We start from the raw sequence: 13,705 nt of genomic DNA, 5'->3' as shown, positions 1-13,705 counted from the left end.
TAGAAACATAGAAAATAGGTGCAGGAGTAGGCCATTCGGCCCTTCGAGCCTGCACCGCCATTCAATATGACCATGGCTGACCATTCAGCTCAGTAGCCTGTACCTGCCTTCTCTCCATACCCCCTGATCCCTTTAGCAAAAAGGGCCACATCTAACTCCCTCTTAAATATAGCCAATGAACTGGCCTCAACTACCTTCTGTGGCAGAGAATTCCACAGACTCACCACTCTCTGTGTGAAGAAATGTTTTCTCATCTCGGTCCTAAAAGACTTCCCCCTTATCCTTAAGCTGTGACCCCTGGTTCTGGACTCCCCCAACATCGGGAACAATCTTCCCGCATCTAGCCTCTCCAACCCCTTAAGAATTTTATATGTTTCTATAAGATCCCCCCTCAGTCTTCTAAATTCCAGCGAGTACAAGCCCAGTCTATCTAGTCTTTCCTCATATGTAAGTCCCGCCATCCCAGGGATCAATCTGGTGAACCTTCTCTGTACTCCCTCTAAGGCAAGAACGTCTTTCCTCAGGTTAGGAGACCAAAACTGCACACAATACTCCAGGTGCGGTCTCACCAAGGCCCTGTACAACTGCAGCAGAACCTCCCTGCTCCTAAACTCAAATCCTCTTGCTATGAATGCCAACATACCATTCACTTTCTTCACTGCCTGCTGCACCTGCCTGGGAGAGTGCTGGTGTGATGAGTGTGGATGTGGTTGTGATGAGGTTTGACAGAATCTCTGTCGTGATGTTGATGCCAGGCCACAAGGGAATCAGCCACAGAGACCTCGCCATCTGTTGTGATTGTCTCCAACGCTGTGATTATTGCAAAGATTACCGCACCAAGGTCCAGCGGCTGGTGTTATCAGCAGGGTACCCACACTCAGCTGGTACTCCATGCCATCTTGGTGCCATCACTCAAAGCCAACAGTTGACGGCTCCTAAGTATACAGTATATTTGTATATATATATATACATACTTATATACCAATGTGTACATTTATACCTGTGTGTATATATATCTGTGTGTGTGTATATATATATATATATATATACATACACACACACACACACACATATATATATATATGTGTGTGTGTGTGTATGTGTATGTATAGTTGTGTGTATATATATATATGTCTATATATATATATGTGTGTGTGTGTGTGTGTGTGTGTACATATACATACAGATATATATACAGACACACACACATATACAGACATACACAAACAGCCACACACACACACACATATATACATATACACATATAATGTGTGTGTATATATGTAAGTGTGTATAATGTGTGTGTATTGTGTATGTATATATATACACGTGTATGTATATATGTGAATGTGAGCACGGTGGCGCAGCGGTAGAGTTGCTGCTTTACAGCGAATGCAGCGCCGGAGACTCAGGTTCGATCCTGACTACGGGTGCTGCATTGTAAGGAGTTTGTACGTTCTCCCCGTGACCTGCGTGGGTTTTCTCCGAGATCTTCGGTTTCCTCCCACACTCCAAAGACGTACAGGTATGTCGGTTAATTGGCTGGGTAAATGTAAAAATTGTCCCTCGTGGGTGTAGGACAGTGTTAATGTACGGGGGTCGCTGGGCGGCACGGACCTGGAGGGCCGAAAAGGCCTGTTTCCGGCTGTATATATATGATATGATATGATATGATAATATATGTATAATACATATGCACATTGAACTTTTTGTATCATTTATTATATTGTTTACAGTGTACTATGTTTTCATATTCTGTTGTGCTGTTGCAAGTAAGAATGTTATTGTTCTATCTGGGACACGATGATAAACCACTTTAGACTCATAGTCGTAGAGTGATACAGAGTGGAATCAGGCCCACACCGGGCAACATGCCCCAGCTACACTAGTCCCACCTGCCTGCACTTGGCCCACGTCCCTCCAAACCTGTCCGATCCAATTCTCACTGAGAGAGTTCTAGCTGTTAGTTTTAGTTTTGAGACACAGCATGGAATCAGGTCCTTCAGCCCACCGAGTCCACGCCGACCGGCGATCACCCATACACTAATCCTTCCCGCATACACGGGACAATTTGCAGAAGCCAATTAACCTACAAATCTGCACATCTTTCAAATGTGGGAGGAAATCGGAGCACCCGGAGAAAACCCACGCGGTCACAGGGAGAACGTGCAAACTCCGTACGGACAGCACCCGAGCTCAGGATTGAACCCAGGTCTCTGGCGCTGTGATGCAGTAACTCTACCGCTGTGACACTGAGAGGTCAGGCATGGGGCAGGCTAGGACTCAGCGAAGCTACATATGAGTAGTGAATTCTCTAACTTTAGGTAACCTCTACAAAACCCCCCGCTCGCCCATCTCCCCTTCAGCCCCCCCCCTCCCTCCCTCCGCCCCCTTGCTTTCCCCATCTCTCTCCCCCTAAGCCTGGGTTGACCTTGCACCGCTCTCTCCCCTCCCCACCCTCTCCACCTACATTCCTAAACAAGTCGACCCTTGTCAATCCCCTAGCCTCACAATATGCGAGTCTCTAATCCTTTTGTCTCGTACCTTGTGTGTGTTCATCTCTGGCCGTTGTACAACCATCTGCCTATCAGAAACCCCCCTCGCCTGCGTTCACCTATGACCTTCCCCGCTTTGTATCCTGCCCCTCGCCCCCTTTCATCCAACTTTCTTAATCCCCATCCGAGCAATCAGTCCGATGATGTTTTCCTGATCTGAAACGTCACCTATCCTGAGATGCTGCCTGACCTGCTGAGTTACTCCAGCACTCTGCGAAACGTCACCGATCCATGTTCTCCCGAGAAGCCGCCTGACCCGCTGAGTTACTCCAGCACTCTGTGAAACGTCACCTATCCATCTTCTCCAGAGATGCTGCCTGACCCGCTGAGTTACTCCAGCACTCTGTGAAACGTCACCTATCCATGTTCTCCAGTGATGCTGCCTGACCCGCTGAGTTACTCCAGCACTCTGTGAAACGTCACCTATCCATGTTCTCCAGTGATGCTGCCTGACCCGCTGAGTTACTCTAACACTTTGGAGGCTAGGACTTTTGTCCTTCGACGCTGGAAGCTGAGGGGTGATCTAATGGAGGTGTATAAAACCATAAGGGGAATAGACAGGGTGAATACACACCCAGTCCTTCTCTCCAGAGACGCTGCCTGGCCCGCTGGGTTACTCCTGCAATTTGTGTCTATCTTCGGTTTAAACCAGAATCTGCAGTTCCTTCCTGCACATTTTGAATGCACAGTGTCTTTTAATTAAGGCCGGGGAATCCAGAACCATAGGTTTAATGTGAGAGGGGAAAGATTTCATAGGAAGCTGAAGGGAACATTTTTCATACTGAGGGTGGTGGGTACCTGGAAAAAGCTGCCATAGGAGGTAGTTGAGGCCGGTACTTTTACCCAGAGCCGGGGAATACATGGTACAAAGCAGTTCAACATCACTCTGAGTTAGAATTTATTTTATGCTGGGGAATAGTACTGCAGCAAATGAACATGAGAAAGCCCGTACTCCTATGTCTTGAAATTGAGGCGATAATGATTTAAAAAATAACAGCATTGTAAGGCAAAAATGTTAAATGAAATGTAGCCGTGATACCAACCAAAACGTTTTACGTGAATGTAAATTCTTCCAACCTATGATCTGCCTGGGCCTACGCGATCTCACGGTTGCTAAACACTTTAACTCCCCCTCCCATTCCCACACTGACCTTTCTGTCCTGGGCCTCCTCCATTGTCAGAGAGAGGCCCAGCGCAAATTGGAGGAACAGCACATCATATTTCACTTGGGCAGCTTACACCCCAGCGGTTTGAAGATTGACTTCTCTAACTTCAAGTAACCTTTGCTTTCTCTCTCTCTCCACCCCTCCCCCCCACCCCAGTTCTCCCACCAGTCCTGTCCTCCTGATTAAATTTCACTGATAGTGTGCCTCGTTGCCAACAAGGAACCATTCCACATTTCCTTGACCCCATCCCCTTTGATCTCGCATTTTCACACCCCACCCTTCCAAATCTCTCGTCTGCCTCTCCCCTGACTCTCAGTCTGAAGAAGGGTCTCGACCCGAAACGTCACCCATTCCGTCTCTCCAGAGATGCTGCCTGTCCCGCTGAGTTACTCCAGCGATTTGTGCCTATCTTCAGTGAATTAAACATAATATTGTTGTACACTCTACAGATTGTATGCCTTCTGTAATGGTGATTATCATACGAACATATTTCCGCTACACAGGGTGAGAACAAGTTCAGCTGTAATGACACAGATAGAATTCCATTGTTTAATAAACATTGATATCAACACCTAAGTCTTCCCATCAAAGTTAAGTGCCATCTAACAGTAGGGACTTAAATATAGATGTAACCCTGTAAATTATGCCATCGTATGTACACACACAGCAGTAGCACGGTAGCGCAGCGGTAGTTGCTGCTTTACAGCGAATGCAGCGCCGGGGACTCAGGTTCGATCCTGACTACGGGTGCTGCACTGTAAGGAGTTTGTACGTTCTCCCCGTGACCTGCGTGGGTTTTCTCCGAGATCTTCGGTTTCCTCCCACACTCCAAAGACTTACAGGTATGTAGGTTAATTGGCTGGGTAAATGTAAAAATTGTCCCTAGTGGGTGTAGGATAGTGTTAATGTACAGGGATCGCTGGGCGGCACGGACTTGGAGGGCCGAAAAGGCCTGTTTCCGGCTGTATATATATGATATGATATGATATGATAGAGTTGCTGCCTCACAGCGCCAGGTTCGATCCCGACTATGGGTGCCGTCTGTACAGAGTTTGTACGTTCTCCCCATGACCTGCGTGGGTTTTCTCCGGGTGCTCCGGTTTCCTCCCGCACTCCAAAGACGTACGGGTTTGTAGGTTGATTGGCTTCGGGGTGAGTCGTAAAATTGTCCTCAGTGTGTGTAGGATAGTGTTGGTGTGCAGGGATCGCTGGTCGGCGCGGACTAGGTGGGCCGAAGGGCCTGCGTCCGTGCTGTATCTCGAGTCTAAAGTCTCCTGCAGCGCTGATTATCGTACGACCACATTTCCGCTGCACAGTGAGGATAAGTTCAGCAGTAATGACGCAGATAGAATATAATTGCTGATTAAACATTGAAATGGATGGCCGAGTCTTCTCATCAAAGTTCGATGCCATCTAACAGTAGGATCCTAACTATAGATGTGACGCCGTAAACTATGCCATCGTATGTAAGTATGATTATGGCTGATCATTCTCAATCAGTACCCCGTTCCCCTAACTATAGATGTGATGCCGTAAACTATGCCATCGTATGTAAGTAAAACCTTGAAGCGTTGAGAAGGGCAAACAAAGTTCTACCCATTGAATTTGTGAACTTGAAAATGCTCTCCAAACATTGCGGTGCTGACGGTGAAATCTATGTGTGGACAGATTGGGAGTGTTTTCTATAACAGGATCATCTTTTTCTCTCATCAGATGACGCACCTGTTTGACAATGGAGGCACGGTTTTCTTTGCCATTTTCATGGCCCTGTGGGGTGAGTGCAGATCTGTTTTTGTTAATCTATGTACAAACGTCCCCGCTCGCTCCGATCTAAACCTATTTCGCGGCTACTGCAGGCACCGTCTGCTCAATCTCTCTGGGGAAGTTTAAAGTTTTGCTTCTCGCGGCCAGAGGTTTGTTTTTACGCTCTGGGTTTATGCCACGTTTCCGTGTGGTAAATCATCCATCTGAATCCCGTATTTCTCGTGGCCCAGTGATTCGTTGTGGTCATTCAGGGCCGCCGGGTTGTAGTACGCTGCTCCGTCTTGATACCTGAACTCAACCGCGTCGTCCGAGTTCAGTCGAAGAACTGGAAATGAATAGAACAAGGCCGTGGTGAGGCTGCTTTGAAAAGACTGACGACATTCACTTGGGTGTGATGCACCCATTTTACTGGCCTTCATCAGCGATAGGAGCAGAATTCAGAAGGATGAGAGGGGATCTTATCGAAACGTATAAGATTATTAAGGGGTTGGACACGTTAGAGGCAGGAAACATGTTCCCAATGTTGGGGGAGTCCAGAACAAGGGGCCACAGTTTAAGAATAAGGGGTAGGCCATTTGAACGGAGATGAGGAAAAACTTTTTCAGTCAGAGAGTTGTGAATCTGTGGAATTCTCTGCCTCAGAAGGCAGTGGAGGCCAATTCTCTGAATGCATTCAAGAGAGAGCTGGATAGAGCTCTTAAGGATAGCGGAGTCAGGGGGTATGGGGAGAAGGCAGGAACGGGGTACTGATTGAGAATGATCAGCCATGATCACATTGAATGGTGGTGCTGGCTCGAAGGGCTGAATGGCCTCCTCCTGCACCTATTGTCTATTGTCTATTGTCTAATTAGGCCATTCGGCCTATCAAGTCTACTCCGCCATTGAATCATGGCTGATCTATCTCTCCCTCTCAACCCCAATCTCCTGCCTTCGCCCCATAACCCCAGACACCCAAACTAATCAAGAATCTATCTACCTCTGCCTTAAACATATCCACTGACTAGGGTTCCACAATCTTTTGTGGCAATGAATTCCCCAGATTCGCCACCCTCTGACTCAAGAAATTTCTCCACGTCTCCTTCCTAAAAGAACGTCCTTTAATTCTGAGGCTGTGGCCTCTAGTCCTAGACTCTCCCACTAGTGGAAACAAACTCCCCACAGCCACATCCGCTCTATTCAGGCCTTAACTTCTGGCACCAAACTTTATAAAGTCTCCCACTTTAAAGATTCTTTCATTTTAATTTTCTCTGGATCAACTTTGACTGGTTGCACTTTATTTTTTTCTGTGCACTGTAAGGTAATTACTTCTCCAGAATCACGATGATACCATTTTCTTTTGTCTCCGTTCCTTGTTAAAAGCAGTTTTGTGTGGGTGGTTCTCTTACGAATTGTGGTCCCATGGAATGACAATTATTAAAAAAAACATTCACTGAAGCAACAAAAATGGTCCCATTATTTCATAATCGGGTGAATGACATTTTTATTGGTTACCTTCCCAAATTCTACGTTTAATCTATTATGGGTTTTGTTACCGGCACTCTGTTCACATTGACTGAATTGTCAGGACTCAAGGTACTGGTAACTTGCAAGTCAAATAGGCAGTCAGGAAGACAAACATAATGCTCGCATTTAATTCAAGAGGACTAGAATATAAAAACAGGGATGTAATGTTGAGGCTCCATAAGGCGCTGGTCAGGCCACATTTGGAACATTGTGAGCAATTTTGAGCACCAAAATTTATTTTATTCCCTTTATTCCCTTATCCTGTATTTGAAACATATAAGATTATTAAGGGATTGGGCACGCTAGAGGCAGGAAACATGTTCCCAATGTTTGGGGGGGTCCAGAACCAGGGGCCACAGTTTAAGAATAAGGGGTAGGCCATTTAGAACGGAGATGAGGAGAAACATTTTCACAGAGTTGTAAATCTGTGGAATTCTCTGCCTCAGAAAGCAGTGGAGGCTAATTCTCTGGATGCTTTCAAGAGAGAGTTAGATAGATCTCTTAATGATAGCGGAGTCAGGGGGTATGGGGAGAAGGCAGGAACGGGGTACTGATTGTGAATGATCAGCCATGATCACATTGAATGGCGGTGCTGACTCAAAGGGCCAAATGGCCTCCTCCTGCACCTATTGTCTATTGTGTATTGTCTATATCTGAGGAAGGATGTGCTGGATCTCGAGAGGGTCCAGAGGAGGTTTACAAGAATGATCCCAGGAATGAGGGTTAACTTATGATAAGCGTTTGTCGGAACTGGGCCTGTACTCGTTGGAGTTTAGAAGGATGAGGGGGGACCTCATTGAAACGTACAGAATAGTGAAAGGCTTGGATACAGTGGATGTGGAGAGGATGTTTCCATTAGTGGGAAAGTCTAGGACTAGAAGTCATAGCCTCAGAATTAAAGGACGTTCCTGTTGGAAGGAGATGAAGAGGAATTTCTTTAGTCAGAGGGTGGTGAATCTGTGGAATTCTTTGCCATGGAAGGCTGTGGAGGCCAAGTCAGTGGATATTGTTAAGGCAGAGATAGACAGATTTGTGATTAGTACGGGTGTCAGGGGTTATGGGGAGAAGGCAGGAGAATGGGGTTAGGAGGGAGAGATAGATCAGCCATGATTGAATGGCAGAATAGGCTTGATGGGCCGAATGGCCTAATGCTGCTCCTATTACGTATGATATGACCTACAGGGAGAGGATGGGCAGGCTTGGACCATTCTCTGGAGAAAAGGAGGCTGAGGGATGATCTTCATAAATTATAGCTTCATAAGTTATAGGAGCTGAATTAGGCCATTCAATAGACAATAGGTGCAGTAGGCCATTCGGCCCTTCGAGCCAGCACCGCCATTCAATGTGATCATGGCTGATCATTCTCAATCAGTACCCCGTTCCTGCCTTCTCCCCATACCCCGTGACTTTGCTATCCTTAAGAGCACTATCTAGCTCTCTCTTGAATACATTCAGAGAATTGGCCTCCACTGCCTTCTGAGGCAGAGAATTCCACAGATTCAACCCATCTTATAGATACACAAAATCGAGAGGGGAATAGATAGAGTGATGCACAGAGTCTTTTACCCAGATAAACTAAGGGATCATCTTATAGAGATGTATAAAATCGAGAGGGGAATAGATTGGATGAATATACAGAATTGTTTACCCAGAGTTGGGGAAATCAAGAACCGAGAACATAGGTTTAAGGTGAGAGGAAAAAGATTTAATAGGAACCCGAGGGGAAACTTTTTCACACAGAGAATGGTGAATATATGGAACGAGCTGCCCGATGAGATTGTTGAGGCAGGTACCATAACAACATTTAACAGACACTTGGACAGGTACATGGATAGGAAAGGTTTAGAGGGATCTGGACCAAATGTGGGCAGTTGGGACTAGTGTAGGTGGGACAACCTTGGTCGGCGTGGATGAGTTGGGCTGACAAGCCTGTTTCCGTGCCGTATGACTCTGTGAAGTTGCCTGGCAAGATTGATAGTTAGATGTTACACCTCGCGCTGCCTCGGCAAGGCCAGTAGCATAATCAAGGACCAGTCTCACCCCGGCCACCCCCTCTTCTCCCCTCTCCCATAGGGCGAGAGGCACAGAAGTGTGAAAACACACACCTCCAGATTCAGGGGCAGTTTCTTCCCAGCTGTTATCAGGCAACTGAACCATCCTACCACAACCAGAGAGCAGTGCTGAGCTACTATCTACCTCAAAGAGGGTAGGCCCAAAGGAGGGCAATCAAAGAACTTGCAAATGCCGCCGAACGGAGCAGTCACTGGCTGTGGCTGAAAAGAAATGATACGTGTCTGGGCTGCCACGTGACCATCTAGAGGCTAACCATAAGACACACACCCAGGTTTGATCACCCTGCTGTGGGCCTGCCTCGACTGAGGGTGTCTTGTGATAAAAGGCCGAAACACCCAGTGACGTTGAGGTACACAACTGAAGATGTGTCTGAATGGTAGCAACTACACCTAGTGGTCACCCCCAAGAACAACACCAGTCAATTGTAGTGCAAACCTTAGGGATGGTAACATCTAGTCCTACTAATCAATATTGGTGACTCTCGGGACTATCCTTGATCAGACTGTGCCTTGCACTAAACGTTATTCCCTTTATCCCGCATCTGTACACTGTAAATGGCTCGATTGTAATCACGCGCAGTCTTTCTGCTGTCTTGACAGCGCGCAACAAAAAGCTTTTCACTGTATCCCCGGTACACGGGGCAATAAACTGAAGTGATTTTGACGCGGCATTTTAGTAACTGCTTACCCGGATCATTGGGAAAGTCTTCGTACAGCCTGCGGTGCCCGATGCTGTCTGACTTTCTGCGGGTACAGAGGTAGAGGAGTAACAGGACCAGGAGGATACCTAGAACGCTGCCAAGCACGGCTCCTATTATCACTCCTCCTTTGTTCCGAATGCCGTTCAGATCTAGGACAACACGGAATTAACAATGGTGACAAAATGGCACAGAGCTGGCTTGGCACGATACAATATGATACGATACGACACGATAAGATACGCCAACAGCCACAAAACACAAAATACACGAAACATGAAATTAGAGTGACGAATGGAAAGGATTGGGGGGACGTGCAAAGATTTGGGGGGGAGGGGGAGTCGGTCTCAGTCGACCCCACGACAGAAGGGGGAGGAGTTGTACAGTTTGATAGCCACAGGGAAGAAGGATCTCCTGTGGCGTTCTGTGCTGCATCTTGGTGGGACCAGTCTGTTGCTGAAGTTGCTCCTCAGGTTGACCAGTGAGGCATGGACACCGTTCTTGTTGTACCCAGCTGCTGGAGAATTGTACTGCCTCAAGAATATGTTATTCATTCAACGGTTCTATTTCAGCAGCAAACAGCTATACAGAAATATGGTGGAGCCCAGCCTCACAGCGCCAGAGACCCGGGTTCCATCCTGACTGTGGGCGCCGACTGAATGGAGTTTGCACGTTCTCCCTATGACCGCGTGGGTTTTCTCCGGGTGCTCAGGTTTCCTTCCTCATCCCAAAGACGTGCCGGTTTGCAGGTTAATTCGCTCCTCTGTAAACTGGCCTTGGAGTATAGGATGCAAAAGTGGGATAACATAGAACTAGTGTACGACTGATCAATGGTCGGCATGGAATTGGTGGGCTGAAGGGCCTGTTTCCACGCTGTATGAATAGAATAAAATAAAATAAACTGAAGCAAAACTAGTTTCTTTGATAGAAGTATACAAAAATTATGTCACTTCATGTGGAAATTGAGCAATTCCAGCCAGTTAGTCTGACATCAGTGGTGGGGAAGATGCTGGAGTCAATTATAAAAGACAAAATTGCGGAGCATTTGGATAGCAGTAACGGGATCATTCCAAGTCAGCATGGATTTACGAAGGGGAAATCATGCTTGACTAATCTTCTGGAATTTTTTGAGGATGTAACTAGGAAAATGGACAGGGGAGAGCCAGTGGATGTAATGTACCTTGACTTTCAGAAAGCCTTCGACAAGGTCCCACATAGGATATTAGTGAGAAAAATTAGAGCACATGGTATTGGGGGTAGGGTACTGACATGGATAGAAAATTGGTTGGCAGACAGAAAGCAAAGAGTGGGGATACATTGGTCCCTTTCAGAATGGCAGGCAGTGACTAGTGGAGTACCGCAAGTCTCGGTGCTGGGACCACAGCTATTTACAATATACATTAATGACTTGGATGAAGGGATTAAAAGTAACATTAGCAAATTTACAGATGACACAAAGCTGGGGGGCAGTGTGAACTGTGAGGAAGATGCTATGAGGTTGCAGGGTGACTTGGACAGGTTGTGTGAGTGGGCGGATGCATGGCAGATGCAGTTTAATGTGGATAAGTGTGAGGTTATCCACTTTGGTGGTAAGAATAGGAAGGCAGATTATTATCTGAATGGTGTCAAGTTAGGAAAAGTTGACGTACAACGAGATTTGGGTGTCCTAGTGCATCAGTCACTGAAAGGAAGCATGCAGGTACAACAGGCAGTGAAGAAAGCCAATGGAATGTTGGCCTTCATAACAAGAGGAGTTGAGTATTGGAGCAAAGAGGTCCTTCTACAGTTGTACAGGGCCCTAGTGAGACCGCACCTGGAGTACTGTGTGCAGTTTTGGTCTCCAAATTTGAGGAAGGATATTCTTGCTATTGAGGGCGTGCAGCATAGGTTTACTAGGTTAATTCCCGGAATGGCGGGATGGTCGTATGTTAAAAGACTGACTAGGCTTATATACACTTGAATTTAGATGAGAGGGGATCTTATTGAAACACATAAGATTATTAAGGGGTTGGACACGTTAGAGGCAGGAAACATACTCCCAATGTTGGGGGAGTCCGGAACCAGGGGCCACAGTTTAAGAATAAGGGGTAGGCCATTTAGAACGGAGATGAGGAAAAACTTTTTCAGTCTGAGAGTTCTGAATCTGTGGAATTCTCTGCCTCAGAAGACAGTGGAGGCCAATTCTCTGAATGCATTCAAGGGAGAGCTAGATAGAGCTCTTAAGGATAGCGGAGTCAGGGGGTATGGGGAAAAGGCAGGAACGGGGTACTGATTGAGAATGATCAGCCATGATCACATTGAATGGTGGTGCTGGCTCGAAGGGCAAAATGGCCTCCTCCTGCACCTATTGTGAAATAATTTGAAACAGACCCTTTGGCCCTACTTGCCCATGCTGCCCAAGTTGCCCCATGTACACTAGTCCCATCTGCCAGCGTTTGGCCCATATCCTTCTAAACTAACTTAGGCATGTACCTGTCCAAATGTTTTCTTAAATGTTATGATAGTCCCGGCCTCAACTACCTCCTCTGGCTGTTCGTTCCATACACCCACCACCCACCACCCTTTGTGTAAAATAAGTTGCTCCTTGGGTTCCTGTTAAAAATTCCCCCCATAATCTGCAAACCTGTACGTCTTTGGAGTGTGGGGAGGAAACCGGAGCACCCGGAGAAAACCCAAGCAGGTCAGGGGGAGAACGTACAAACTCCGTACAGACAGACACCCGTAGTCAGGATCGATCCCGGGTCTCTGGCGCTGTGAGGCAACAACACTACCGCCGGGCCACCGTGCCGCCCCGGCCAGGGCTGCAAGTGTGAACAATGCCGAGAACATATGTTAATAAAATATCCGTTCAATATTCATTTGACGGGTTTTACCTTTCCCGTCGTTAGCTGTCGTCTCACTGGTCGTGTTGATAGTTGTGGCAGTCGTGAACGTGTTGGTGGGTGTTACGACTGTTGATGTATTGCCCATCGTTGCACTGTTGGTAGTTGGGGTTGTGTTTGGAGGGGTCATGGTTGGCGAGGGTGAGGCCGTTGAGGGTGAGGTTGATGAGATTGTACTGGTGTGGTTGTCCGTCCCGGTCGTGGAATTGTCGGCGGACGTTGCTGGCACGGTTGGCGTCGTTGGTGAGATTGTACTCGCGTCGCTGTCCGTCCCGGTTGTGTCTCCCGTTGGCGTGTATTCGGTGGTGGGTTGACCGCTGGTCACCACAGGTGTGACGTTGGCATTGGCGGCCGACGTATTCAGATTGCTGGTGGTTCCTGCTGATACAGTCGTGCTGTTGCTTGTAACGTCGAGACCTCCTTCTGTCGACATGGACACAGAAGTGTTGTCCGCTGATGTCGTTTGTGAGGCCGCAGTGGGAGTGGTGACGTTGGGCGTGGAGTCAATACCAGGATCGCTGGTTGGCTCTGGGGAAGTTGGAGTAGTGCTGGTGCTTACAGAACTGGGGAGAGTTGAAGATGTTGTAAAACTCTCTGAAGCTGTTGTTGATACCTTTATGGTCGATAATTGCGCACTTCCAATGGTCAAGAGTTGGCAGCTTAGACAAGAGGCCATTAAAACTCTTAGAAACAACTCCATTGTGTCGGTTCCCTCGGTCAATCTCCCCGGATGTGAATCCTGCAAAAGATCATCTGATTAGGCACAGCTGTCAATCTATATATTACTAAAACTCTCATCTTGTTTATATGAGGGTTTTATGTATATATTTGTTTGTGGGTTTGTGGATATATTTGTTCCCGAAATACAGCCAAAATGGTACATGATAGTGCAATAATTTTAGGTCCACCTTACCCACCATCCCCTGCGGTCTCAATTGATCAAGTTTTGTTACATTTTAAAAACAATTAATAGACAATAGACAATAGGTGCAGGAGGAGGCCATTCGACCCTTCGAGCCAGCACCACCATTCAATAGACAATAGACAATAGACAATAGGTGCAGG

The 13,705-nt window shown here is 47.0% G+C and overlaps 1 protein-coding gene and 1 long non-coding RNA gene across 3 annotated transcripts in view; one reads left to right on the top strand and one right to left on the bottom strand.

Annotated features, from left to right (window-relative positions):
* ano3 (anoctamin 3) overlaps positions 1 to 13,705 on the top strand; it is a 183,386-nt gene that overhangs the window by 93,997 nt on the left and 75,684 nt on the right. For both annotated transcript variants that reach the window (XM_078415487.1, XM_078415486.1), the window contains one exon: positions 5,435 to 5,495. In XM_078415487.1, coding sequence (XP_078271613.1) covers positions 5,435 to 5,495 — 61 coding nt within the window. The remainder of the gene's footprint in view (positions 1 to 5,434; positions 5,496 to 13,705) is intronic.
* LOC144602405 (uncharacterized) lies at positions 5,174 to 12,775 on the bottom strand. The gene is made up of 2 exons (XR_013548442.1): positions 12,632 to 12,775; positions 5,174 to 5,810 (listed from the first exon to the last, which is right to left on the bottom strand). It is a non-coding gene; the product is annotated as an uncharacterized LOC144602405 (long non-coding RNA).

Source organism: Rhinoraja longicauda, chromosome 18, assembly GCF_053455715.1.
Source record: "Rhinoraja longicauda isolate Sanriku21f chromosome 18, sRhiLon1.1, whole genome shotgun sequence".
Taxonomy (NCBI): Eukaryota; Metazoa; Chordata; class Chondrichthyes; order Rajiformes; family Arhynchobatidae; genus Rhinoraja; species Rhinoraja longicauda.
This window is presented reverse-complemented; position numbering and strand designations above follow the sequence as displayed.